The sequence below is a fragment of the Strix uralensis genome, chromosome 6, assembly GCF_047716275.1.
Source record: "Strix uralensis isolate ZFMK-TIS-50842 chromosome 6, bStrUra1, whole genome shotgun sequence".
In the NCBI taxonomy this organism is placed as follows: Eukaryota; Metazoa; Chordata; class Aves; order Strigiformes; family Strigidae; genus Strix; species Strix uralensis.
In genome coordinates, this window is record NC_133977.1 from 26,377,000 (window position 1) to 26,390,217 (window position 13,218).

Here is a 13,218-nt window from a genome sequence, read left to right on the forward strand (position 1 = left end):
AAGTTCTGTAGGATACAGGCTGTCAGTTGTCTTGAAGAGCTTATAGTATCCATGTCTCTGATTCTTTTGACTCAAAGGAAAGAAACAGAAATCAGTAGATAACAGCAATGCAGATAGGCTATAAAAAAGGATGATCATGATGAACTTCTGGGTGGCTTGTGTATGCAAGGGGAAAACAGTTATGTGGATTTTTTAAATGTTATCACTCGCACAAAAAGAAGTATTTCTGTAATCCAAAAACTACATTAACTAGGCTCCCATTAAGAACTGCAAGAATTCCCTTAGTGTAATCAGAGAAGCATTAAAAAAAAAAAAAAAAACCCTTTCAAATTATTTTGTCCTAAGTCTTTCATTAAAGATGCAGTTCATTGTATCTGACCTACCTTACTGATGCTAGCATCTCACTGGGAAAGTTCTGTACTCTCAGTACATTGTCCTGTTCTGTCTAAGCTGTGAGGCAGAACAAAGTACAGTGCTAGCTACCTTATATTTCTTTGTCTGGAAAGCAACTTCTAAGATATGCTGCTAGTAGAGCAAAAAATTTTATTGCTATAGTAAGTGTCCTAATAATAAACATCAGTTTAGTGTCTGATTTTCTCTCTGGTAGATCTCCCTCAGCTCCAAAAATAATGCAGACAGTAGAGCTGCCTCAGGGACCTGACAGTGTATTTGAAATGCATGAACACAGGTAAATACCTAAAACTGAGGCCACAGAAGCAAGTCAGCTCCTTTCATTAATGTACAAAGCTAGCACTGGGAACTGTTATGTCTGTAGTGCCACATGCTAGAGTTAGTTAGGCACCTACCAACTATCTTCTTTTCCTCTGTATTTTTTTCAATGTGAAATGGGTACTTAAGTTTGTTGTACAATACACTTTGTGTAAAATCCTAACAGAAGCAGCTGAAGCTTGAGGTGTGACTGTTACCGTTCTCAGGCTAGGCGGCTTCCAGTCTTTGGTTTAAAAACTGGTGAAGAAGCTCAAAGGGATTTAATAAGATAGTCAGTACTGAGGTATTGGGTTTTGGCAGTAGTACTGCCTAAAAGTAGTAAGCCTAAAAGCTTTTCAGTAGCAGAAATTTAGGGTTCTGAGAATAGCAGAAGCTCCCACAATAGGCAGCAGGCTAAGCTGCTCTTCAACTATTAGACACTTTAAATACTGTAGCACCGAGGAATTCCTTACCTATTGATCTGTAAAAAGACCCAACTACTGCCTGGTCTGTGTCATCTCTCCCAGGAGGAAGGGGAACCAACTCGTGACCAGTACATCAGAATGTAATTCCTACTCTCTTCCCAGAACAGGTCAGTTATATGCCATCCCCCATGGTGCACTTACTGGTTGTCAGACCAAGTACACCACCACCAACCACACATGGCAAGCCAACACGTGGTAACATTGCATGTTTCAATGAGATTCCACTTGAAAATGGAGCAGTACTGAGCTCTATGATTCATTAATTTGTGAAGCATGTTCAAGTATCAGGTAGACATTTAAAATACTGTACCCTATTGCATATTTGTTCTGGGTTTTGCAGTGTAAAAATAAAATTGAAAATTAGTTAGGATAAATATTTATTTTCACATAACATTTCTTAATCGTGAAAAACACAATAGTCTATTCACATGTACACATAAACTTTTGTAATAAATTACATCCAAGAAATTGCGTAATTTTGACCAGGAATATGAAATTAGAAGTAATATAGCACTACATTTGCTTTATATTGTGTGTGATTTCAGAATGTTAAGATTAACATTGGAATAGCATTTAAATTCACACAAGAACAGAGTGACTCTTTTAAAATAAAACCACTCTGAAATACTGAACAGAAATACAGAATGCCATTGAATACACTGATTTCTTAATATTCTAAGAGTTGGTCAAGTGAAACTAATACATTTTGATTGTATACATTATCTGTAACAAAGTCAGCAACATATTAAAACACCACCAGGCAGCTTTCGGGACAAACCAGTATTGAACTTCTATACTAACCTTAAAACAATTGGAATCTTAAAATTTATCAAGTACACAAAACAAAGCATTTAACGTTAATGCATCAGCATTTTTTTCCTAAATTTACAAATACAAACACTGAATTAAATGTAAATCCTTTGTGTCCATTAGATTTTTTTTTTCTCCATAAAAATGGCCTTTAATGGGCTTTAATAATGCTAAGTCAAATTTAGAACAGTGACCCTATTAGTTTGCAGCAAAATGCAATTATTATTTATGGCTAAAGTAGTAAAACATACACACTCACACACACAAAAACATTAGAAGGAATACTTTAAATGTGCTGGATTTGAAAAGTTGTTCACATGAAGTCTATGGAAAAATTATCATATTTTGGAAAGCTGGGGAACGTTAGAGTCCTGTAAATGCGTTGTTATAAAGATTACAAGACTAATTCTTATTTGTAGGATTCAAAGTAATAGCGTAATAATGAGAGTTAGCTTTCATTTAATCATTTAAAAATTTATCTTAAAAAAAATTTAAAAATCTGTGAATTCCAAATAACGCAGTCAAACTTTTGCTCCATGCCTCTATTAATTCAATACCTAATCTCACAGTCCTTGTTCTGCACAAAAGAACAGCTTGAAGGATCAGGCAGTAACAAAATCCATTACAAAAAATGTCTTTGCAATGGCTTTAAAGCCACATTTTACTGTGCACAATGCTGTTTTTACCTTTTAATCAATATGTACTTGATGGAATAGTGAAGAGCTGTAACGAAACCAACAGCAGGATACCCATTTAAGTATTATAAACAATCTCTGAAATTAAGAGGTTTACAGTTATTAGTAGAGAGAGGACAATATAAATATGCCCTTTATGTGGCTGTATTTTAGGCAATAAAGAGAAAGATCATTGGGCAGGTGATATAACTGCATGTGGGGTATACTTTGTATCTACAAAATTTTCCCTATTATAAAATAATGGATTGGTTAATGATGTAACGCAGTTGTCTGGCCTACCACGGCAACATTTATACAATACAAGGTAAGATACTGTAATCACAGATTGCATTTTAAGAAATATGTGTTTCACATCAAAGGATGTGGTGATTTTCAACTAAGGTGAGAGAATGTTTTAATATATATTTTAATATATTTTTATATATATATATGACTATGTTCCAGTTACATACAAATTTGAATATTAAATACACTGTATTAAATCAAGGAAAACTTCACAAATACAGAATCTGACCCTGCAATCCTCATTGCAAGAGTAATCCATGACTTCAAAAGGACAGCTTGAGGAGGAAAGGATTATCCTTGTTAGTTTGTTCACAGGGTCATGTCAGTTGTTACTTTAAAAACTTCTTTAATGTTTGCTTGTCAGTTTGGGTCTCCTGAAATCATTTACTCAGGTGATTTAAAAAAAAAAAAATTTGGAACGAGTGTTTTCAAGTTCATCTTGAATGAAGATTATTAAGTATTCTCACACAGAAAAAGTAGCAAAATACAGTACAAACCTATTAACAGGAAAGTTGAATTTGAAAGAAACTTTGCTTGTTAAATTTATGATGCGGATACTGATAAATGGCCAATATCAGCAGAGAACATAAAGATTTTTTGCATTGGCTACTGCAGACTTACACAGATACTAGACAATGTAGACATGTAGACATGTAGACAAGGTGAAATGAGACATATATTGCACTACATTACCTGTGCTAGTTTGAGATGAAAGACAAAGTTACAACGTCAAATCATGTATATTTAGTGGTTGTGGCACTCCTTTCATTCGTTTGTAAAAAAAATAATTGAAGAACAAGTCATAGACATGTCTCCCGGTCAACACCTTTCCCTGAGTCAGCTTTCTTCTCTTTTCTGATTTCAGCACTAGGAAAAGAAGGAAAAGAAAGTTAGAGCAGCGCTATCATATATATTAATGACCTACCTGAAAACCAGCATTGCATTCATATTTTAATTAATTTTTCATGCTGCATAGCACAAACTGGGAAGGAAGTGAAAGTTTCTGTGCTGAATGGTGCAGAAGACATCAGCCAGCATTTTAGTAACAAGGTAGGTAGAGAACTGAAGATGTACAGACAGACAAGTCAGCCAGCATGCAAGCAAAGGTAGCAGATAGCCACTTTTTTTCTTTTTTTTTTTCCCCCCGCAAATAAAACTGTTAATTGATTAAAAAATGGTAATGGTACAGCTCTCAAATAATAGCAGCATTTTCTTACATGGCACAAACAAGAGGTCACAATAAGTATTTATTGTCTTTAAAATGTATTCTGGTGCTCAATGTATATTTAGAAGAAATGTTTCTGAACTAGAGTAGCGCAAGCCAATTTTCAACTGTAATATTTGGCTTTCAGTCTTGACTGGGGAGAGCAGGAGAAGACTGGGGGGTGCAGAGCAACAATATTCCCCAGTTGGAGCTGAATACATACTTCCTCATGTATACAATATAAGGAAATAACTTTTTTTTAAAAAACAAGCCTGGAAGATCTTATAAAAGCCATATCCTGAAGAACTCTGTAGCAGAGTTCAAATTTGTATTCAGCTTTTTTCCAGTTAAAACACTGTTGATTTGCCTACAGAAAGCAATATATGTGCAAAGCAGATGATTTTTTTTTTTGTGAAGAGGGTCCTAATTTACAACAGTGTAAATAAATAAAAAGTCATGTTCTTGCAATGAGTTTCCATCACACTATGAAAATGCAAAAAGGCTTCCACAACACAGGCAAACCAAGCCTTCAACAAAGAGTGGCAGGGTATCTAAAAAAAAGATGGTTCTGAGAACAAACCTGTATCAAGCACATAACCTACCAGGTTTCATGGGAATAATTCCTTAACTAGAATGAATGAGAAATAGGCTGAGTTACACAAGGCTTAAAGAAAGCAAGATCAATTCTCAAATTCTTAAGGTGATTCATGCACAATTTTACAATCATCTGACATTTTTCTTCACATAAAAATTGCTTTAAGGATACAATTCAGTTCAGCCAAAGCTTACTTCTATGCCTATGGCAGCTTCCAGAGGTGTTAATGGAAATAGCTAAAGAATACCAACTTCTGCCACTTCAACTGCCAAATCTGTCACCTTCTGTAGAACAGTGATAGAATTGGGTATGTTACACTTTCTGCACACAAAGGGTATGCAAACAAATTCCTGGGGGGTGAATTTAAAGGGCAGCAGTACAGCAGGCAGAGAGTTACCTGTGCTTAGTAAAAGCAAACACCGAGGATGTGTTGTGTGCCTTACAGTCTATAATATTTCCAGGTTTTAGGTGCCTCTGTGATACCAGGAAAGTCCTCCTATTTAGGATTCACACCTCTGAGCATCTCCTGCAGATGTGGGCTTTAATGCCTTGAGAAATTCGGGGCGGGGGGGGGGGGGGGTAAAAAGAAAAAAGGACAAGTCCAGTCTTTTACCAGTAAAACACATAACTGGTGGATCTGTAAGGGACGTGGAGCTCTCTTCCTCCCTACCAAGGGAGTAGTCCTGAGAAAGGAGGTTTGGAATGCAGGATGTGCATATCTCCAGGTAGAGAAGGGAACTCACACCATCTACAAAGTGATAGATGCCTCTTTTTCCAATACTTTAAAAGATCAGCTAGGACTACCTTCTATACATGGTCAGATCTTCTGTGTATGTTTTGAAATTGCTATCTGAGGGGCTTAATATAAGCAAAGGCAGAGGAATATTTAATTACATGTACCACAGAGGGCTATGTTTCAGATATGTGCCTTGGTGTTCAATTCTATCAAGACAGACTCAAAAGCAGACCTCTAGGTCCCTAGAAATTTTCATAATGAAAAATTACGGTTGGAAAATTGTAAAGTTCAGCTGCCTCTACCATTAGGCAACAGTTGACTAAGTAAATCTCATTTAAATCCCCTCTTTAGACACTTAAATAGAGTTACAAGTGTGGGATGTAAGAACTATCATACACTATACTACTTCACAGAGCCAGGGGCTGGGCAGAGCTTATTATAGATAATATACATGCATCAGGCCAAGAAGTAATTTATATAAACCCTTCCTCCCTAAAAATCTCTCTTTGGAGATGATCTTAGTTTATTATTGGCCAGTCTTTTCATTGGTCAGGTAAACTCAGTATTTAATTAGTATTAAGAACTTCCAGATTTAATGTATTCCAGAACTCACCCTGCATTGTTAATTGAGCAGTGCCTTAACGTAAAAAGCATTACATGAAATCATAGTACAGTATTATATTTTAATTGTGCCCATTTAATAATGTTTTGGGATATTAGTATAAGAAAGTAGACCTGACAACAGGTCCTAAACACTTGTGTAGTTGAACACAACGTTATTTTTTTTCCCTCTGCTAAGACACCCTTCACTGAGGGGAACTGTGTAATGTAATACTGATGATCTTGATCATTTGCAAAAATTATCCTTACGACTGCTACCATTCCAAGCTTTTTTTTTTCTCAGTACTTACCTAGGACTGAATTATATCTTCATGTAATGATATGTGCATTTAGGAATACAATATTTCTTTAGCTCTGCCTGTAATATGATTTAAGATTAATGTTGTCTATGGTTTTCCTTATCAGAAAGCAAGCCTTCCAGGTTTAAAGTCTTTGAATCTACTTCTGTCTGGGAATCTGAGACAAGCTAGAGCACATGAAAAAGCAGGACTGCAGATTGTTTAAGATGTTGTTCCTTTAGAACAGGACACTTGTATCTAAACCCATAAAACCCGCGATCCTTTAGTTCCTTTTCATCCAAGTCTTTGTTTTCATGAGCAAAGATACAAGGACAAATTGAAAATGAGCTCATTGGAAAATGAGTTTCTATTTTACTGCAGTGGAAAGGCCAAATCATCTTTTACCAATATTGTCTGAGCCATAGTCTCTGTGAATGCTCAAAGGATCTTTGAAAATTTCAGATAAAAACAGTACATGTTTATATAATCTATCATACCATCAAAGAAAGCAACATCCACCAGAAAAATTACAACTACTGCATACCCAGTGGCTGTGAATGCACCACATCGGTTTCTTCTTTCTCCAGGCTTTCACAGCCTGGACAGCAGAGGCACATAAGGTAAGAAAACCCTACTGTACATCCTTCTCCCATGCACCACGCTGATTTCACTGTGACAGGATCCTTCTCAGCCCACATGTAGGGTGGAAGGCAAATCAGAACTACGCTGCTATTTTGACTGTCAGTGAAACAGCATTAAAATGATCACATTAGTGGGCTGCTCCATGGGTATCTGAAATGAAGATTTGCTGGTCATCAACTGTTCATCTTGTTTATGCTGTTTAGGGAAAGGAACCAACACTGAAAGGCAGCATGCCATTTTGGGGTGACAAAATTTAAAAATCTATTTCACTACTAAATTTTTTCTCTTACTGCATCTTTTCACCATAAAACAATGACTACCTGTTTCAAATATGGAGTCTGTTTTGAAAACAAGATTTAAAAACAGGCAGAATATCATTTTATATTTTTTAAAAGTCAAACAATTAATGAAAAATAATTCTTATGAATAAATTCAATTTAATATTTAAATATACTACACCTACAGTTTCTATTTTTAATACACAATAAATTTTCAAATTTTAATATTAAGGGCTTTAATGAAGACCTTTTACATTTCTATTTGAAATTTCTTTTCATTCTGTCTCCCCAAAAACTACACAAAGTCATTTGGGTTCCTAGGTGACACCATTCTGAACTCGAAGATACACTCGAGGAAAAGGTTGGGGGCAGGGTCTTACCTTTGGGGAATCAGCTTCTAGAGTGATTAGGAAGGGGAGCTTATGACAAAAATGTGATATGAAACAATTAAGTAGAAAATAGTTAAATTTAAAATTTATGGAAACAGAGGAAAATTTATCTTACAATCACACCGTGCTTGTATTTAATATTTTCTTATTCCCATAACTACTCTGTAGCACAGATAAAACGTTGCATCATTTTACGATGGTCTGGACTAAAATTTGAAAGTATTTAACTGGTCTGAGTACAAGTAAAGTAGCCAGAAAACTGAAAAGAAATAATGCAATCTTAAAATTATTTTCACTCCAAATATTAGTAGATTGCATTCAGAGTACTGGGTTCTTCATATAGGTATTTCCAGGGCAGTGACGACCACTTTTTCAAAAAGGAAAGAACAAAAGCAAGCAGAACAAACACAACAGCTGTTGTGCATTATCCAGGTGTAGGCTGATGGTTCATTACACAAGCATCAGGCATGCTCATTTTCCACTGTAGCATAACTAAGTAGCATGCAAATATTTGTGGGGTTTTTTTAAATAAATAGTGAATTTGTGTTTTGAGCTCAGAATATTACAACTGGACATAAATAAAAGGAAACCTCATGAAACAAAAACTGCAAGAAGCTAGAAATCTTTCCCTAGAAAAATATTCTAATATTGGTTTGACACAAATATATAAAGTATTATGCAGTAAAAAAAATTAAAACCTTTTAGAAGGAAAGCTTGACTCCTTATCTTTTGCATTCTCTGAGGATATCAACAATGTCTTCCACACAGCAGTTTTTGCCATTTCGTCAGAAATGTTTATCACAGATGGGTCATCTCTAGGCAAGATTAAAAGTAAATACATAATAAAACAATGAGCAATCAGTCTTTGTTACTTATTAACTCTACAAAAGTCCTTGAAAACTGGTAGTGATGACAATAAATAAGTGCAATGCAAGTTAAGAAATTACATTAAATTTCAAAAATACCGAATGACTTAAAAATATTCTCTTAAAACATCTTAGCGCTTTTTTAGTATTTTCCTCCTCCAACAGCAATTAATCACAGTAACGTCAATAAAATGTATTGTGTCACTTCCAATTAGTAGACAGAGAAAAAATGAAGAACTGTGAAATTAAATATTGCCCAAGATCTCATAGCACAACAGTGGCATAGTTGGATTAAACAAGAATCCTAAGAGCTCCTAACAGTTCTCAAAGTACTTATGCTTTGAAACTCCACCTGCATTTAAAACAATTTTAAAAACAATGGAAAACCTTGACAAAGTCAAAGATTTAAGAGATCTAATAAAAATGCCCCAATTAAGCAAGCTAATCAGTAGCTTTAAGCAGCATTTTGTACCCATTATGCCCTTAGCTTTACCTGGACTGCTCCAAATACATATTTATACACTTAAGAATAATAAAGTCTTAAATGTTTTAAGGGCCTGGCTTTACATTATTCCTGACTTCATGGTTTACATATGGCTTGACATTCAGTAAGACCTCAGTAAATTTCTTTTCAGTGTTTTGAGGAACCACTTTATCAACCAGTGTCCTGACTCTTCTTTTTAGCTGTAAGACTGTGACCCCTTACAGCACAGAAAGTCAGATATTACCCAGGCAACTCCACCTAAGTAAACACACTACAGATCAACACAGATCACACCTCAAGATAAACTAAACTAAGTATGGCTAATATAAAATAGAACAAAAAGTATGGACAAAAGAAGATAAAAACAGACCGTCAGAAATGTGATGAATCAAAAGTAAGAAATAAGATGGGATTTTTCAGAGACACAGACAGTTGTTTGCCTTAGGATACATAAGGGTAACTTCGTGTTAAAATATGAGAGAAGGCCACTCTGAGATAGTGTTCCTATGAACTCGCATCAATGGCAGAGGTTACTATCATCAGATATTTCAAATCTTTATTAAGAACTTTCTGAAAACTGTGAATGAGAGTAAACCCTTATGGGCTGGCCACGTGTATTGTTCCTATCTATAACACAGGTTTTCATGCTTTTTAAGTTGTGTCAACCCTGCATTATGCCTTATCTACCTGGACAGCTCTTGATTCACTTATTATCTCACATACACAGGATCTTAATTAGAATGTTTTAAAATGTTATACTCTTAAGAACCTAGTTTTTCTGGGGTGTGTTCAAAACCTTCCCTGGCTCCCTGCTAGCATCAGAGTGAAGGGTTTGACCTGCTCTACATCTTCCTTTCGCACTGCGCATGTCAGAAGCCAAGGTTCATTATGAATGGCCTGATCCTGCAGTTCTGTGGGAGCACATGGAAACACTAGAAAAGGCAGAGCTTGTTAACTGCTGCAATATATGGTTCAGTTCACCTATCCGTACTCTACTACCAGACAAACACCCTCCTGACATTCAGTAAGCATTAAGAATAAATATTGTGGCATGTTTATTTTATTTGTTTAATTGCAACTCACCTAAAAGAGGAAAGGTATATTTTACCTGTAATGTCCTTCTAGTGGTAATTGAACAGTCCCTTCCTCTTCCATTGCTAACATACTTTGCTCTTCCTAGAAGGAAGGAATTTAGATGTGAAACAGAATATGATGTTGTGGAAAGTGAAATTTATGTACTCTAAGTATTTATTTGAAGTTATTAAGGTAAGATACTTTTCAACTCTTTAAATATTTAATATTTAAACCCCTCTATTTTAAAAGATTTATCTTCACTTAATGTTATTTTCAATACCAAATAGAGGAGACACTTTTGTAACAAAAAAGAGAAAAATTAGTAACATGGAGTGAGCAACTGTATGGTGAATTTTAAATATCATGCATAACAGGATACATACATTGCAAAGTTAACATGCAAAAATTAGGGAAGTCAAATTTAAGTTTGCACACACAGTTTTAATACTGATAAAGTTTTACTGCAGTGAAAGGTAGTGAAACAAGACACCAAAATTAGTTTACACTTGAGTAGGGAAAAAACTTCTGTGACTAACAGGAAGGGAAGAGAACTAGGGGTCATATCTACCAAAAAATCTTTTTGTGAAATAATTACAAATTTAGAAAATCTATCTTAGGGGGAGGGGAGAACAAAACAACACCCCTCAAGCACCATGTCCTGCCTGCAAGAACAAAGGAAAACAAGGCTCTGTCTTCAGACATCAACTCACGGCTCCACAGGAGGATTCTCAAGGCTCACACCCCTGTTAAGTCAGGAGGTTAACATGCCTTCACATGAATGTAACCATCAGATCCTGCCCTGAACTGTTGCACTGTGTGTGTACGAACATAACAGACACCCAGAGAGCTCCACATCTTTCTTCCCTTTATTAGATGGCTTTGTAACAGCTTACCCTGGTGCCTGTTTGAAAGTGGGAGTTGGCTCTCCCAAAAAGAGAGCTTACAATTTTCTGGCAGATCACCGAAAACCCCACGTGCATCATGCACACTGATAAATTGGTATTAGCTGGAAGAGCCAGCAAAATTTTCCAAAATAGCAGAATTTAAGTCCTCTCTGCACAGAAATTTGTTTCTTCTATGTTTTACTACTACAACTATTTTAAAAATCACAACAGTTTTTTCTCCAAATAGGAGAAGTCACTTTGTTCGTTCCTGTCTCAGAAAGACAATTGACTAACATCAAAGTAGCTTCCAAAGGAGGTCTGTGAGGAGAAGGCATATATAATATCCACTATAAATGTACAAAGTCTCAGAAAATTATGGCCTAAAAATATAAAAACAACTTAAGTGATCAAATCAGGATCCAATCAAATAAGTTTCAGATCTTGTCAACTATATTTCTGAATATTCTTGTGGGTAGAATACTTCTATTTTTAAAAGCCGTGTGATAGCAACTCTCCAATTAATTCCTTAGGCTACATGTCAGAAGTTTTATTACTAGTTAATTTTGTCATTTCTAGGCTTCACAGCTTCATAAGTTTTTGACAGTTAAACAGTTTTAATAATAGCTCCAAATATTTAGAAATGCCAAAACATGTAAAAATAACCTCTCAAAATAGACAGTGAATGAAATAAAGTAACACCAGTAGATTTTCCCAGTTTTGTTTTCTGATGCCATCCTATCAAGCAAGGGAAGAAAAGTGACATATAACCAAAACATAAAGATAGAAGGAATTCTTTCCAATAACCAGACCCACAAGACAAGAGCTACCTTGGTTACTTTTGGTTACTCTGAATTGAGATGACAACAGATACTGTGATGAAACAACTCCCTGGTCTGCTTTGATTCAAGGAGGAAAACAATGACTCACGTATTTTAATTTCAGCCTGGTAATCTTACAGGCACATACTAAATAGTAAATAATCATCATGATGTTTATCACCTAGGTAAAACCTTTTCCCAAAAATGTATTTATGAAAGTATTTTGAGTATATCAAAGAAAGCAAAGTTATAGTTCTCCAGGTTACAGATGAGATAATGAGTTGACAAATGTCACAGAAGAATCCTAAAGACAGAGAAATCTAGTTTTCGTAATTACATGTTCAAATTATTAGCTCATGTCCTATTTCTGCAAATAGACTTACCAATGGGAATCCTTACACATACCATTTCCCTGGTCTAAGATCACATCTCAGGGAATCCCTAAGGATAAATTGCCGATTTATCCATTCACATTGTCTAGTTTTTGCAGTACCCTTGTACCACCAAAAAATTATGTCTCACAGGTCCTGGGCTTTTGCAGAGGTCTTCAGGGCATCTTACAAGTCATATGCACAACTGTTCCCAGAGCACTCCTGCCTAGAAGTGACCACAGCCTGCCAAGACCACGTGGCATCATCTGCACTTTCACCTCCCACTGCTACCACAGCCTCACACCATGGTACCATTCAAAAGTGCTGACGCAGGACACACGACTCCCATTTAAAAAAATCTGGCACTGACATATTCTACCTACTGCTCCTGCAGTCAGTGTCTCTCCATTGAGACTTGTCCTTCATTTATTTGGGTGCAGTACTGAGGTTCCCTAACAGTTGACATTGATCAGGTGCCTGGTACCAGGGACAAAGGACAAAGACCTCCGTTCCTTGCACATAAAGTAACTTTATATTCCCACAGTTTTATCTGATATTCAAACAAGCAATTCATGAAGCAGTAGCTAGATGAAAATACCACCAAACAGATGCAAGACTGGTTAGAAAGCTACAATCAAAACTGTCAAAATACAGGAATGTTCTGAGTGGAAATATGTAAGAAACTATCCTGTACTGAGTTTATAAGAAATGACCTGAAATGTATATTCTTTGAAGGGAGACAAGGAGTCCCAGATCTGAAACAGTCAAATGGGTGGTAGTGCCACAGGCTGTGAGTAAAAGTCTGAGGATTTGGTTAACAGGGGTAAGTAGCATCACTGACCTTTTCATTAGAAAGTGGAAGTAAATTGTTTCTGCAGTAGCAGAAGGAAAATTCTGGCCCAGAGTGTAACAACAGGGATACTACACAGGGTTGTGACACTACTGAGCAGCGAGGGCACAGGCTGATGGTGTATGACCTATGTATGGCTCGGGTG

The 13,218-nt window shown here is 36.0% G+C and overlaps 1 protein-coding gene across 8 annotated transcripts in view; it reads right to left on the bottom strand.

The window, feature by feature from the left end:
* Nucleotides 1-1,553: 1,553 nt before the first annotated feature.
* The window catches only part of SLC4A10 (solute carrier family 4 member 10), a 172,147-nt gene continuing 160,482 nt past the window's right edge, over nt 1,554-13,218 (bottom strand). For 6 of the 8 annotated variants that reach the window (XM_074873358.1, XM_074873354.1, XM_074873352.1 and 3 more), the window contains exons 23-25: nt 10,185-10,252; nt 8,425-8,541; nt 1,554-3,850 (exon numbers count right to left, since the gene is read on the bottom strand). In XM_074873358.1, coding sequence (XP_074729459.1) covers nt 3,784-3,850; nt 8,425-8,541; nt 10,185-10,252 — 252 coding nt within the window. In that variant the 3' untranslated portion in view covers nt 1,554-3,783. Of the gene's footprint in view, nt 3,851-4,789; nt 4,816-8,424; nt 8,542-10,184; nt 10,253-13,218 lie in introns of all 8 variants that reach the window. The other 2 variants (XR_012629496.1, XM_074873357.1) reach the window with 2 other exon arrangements.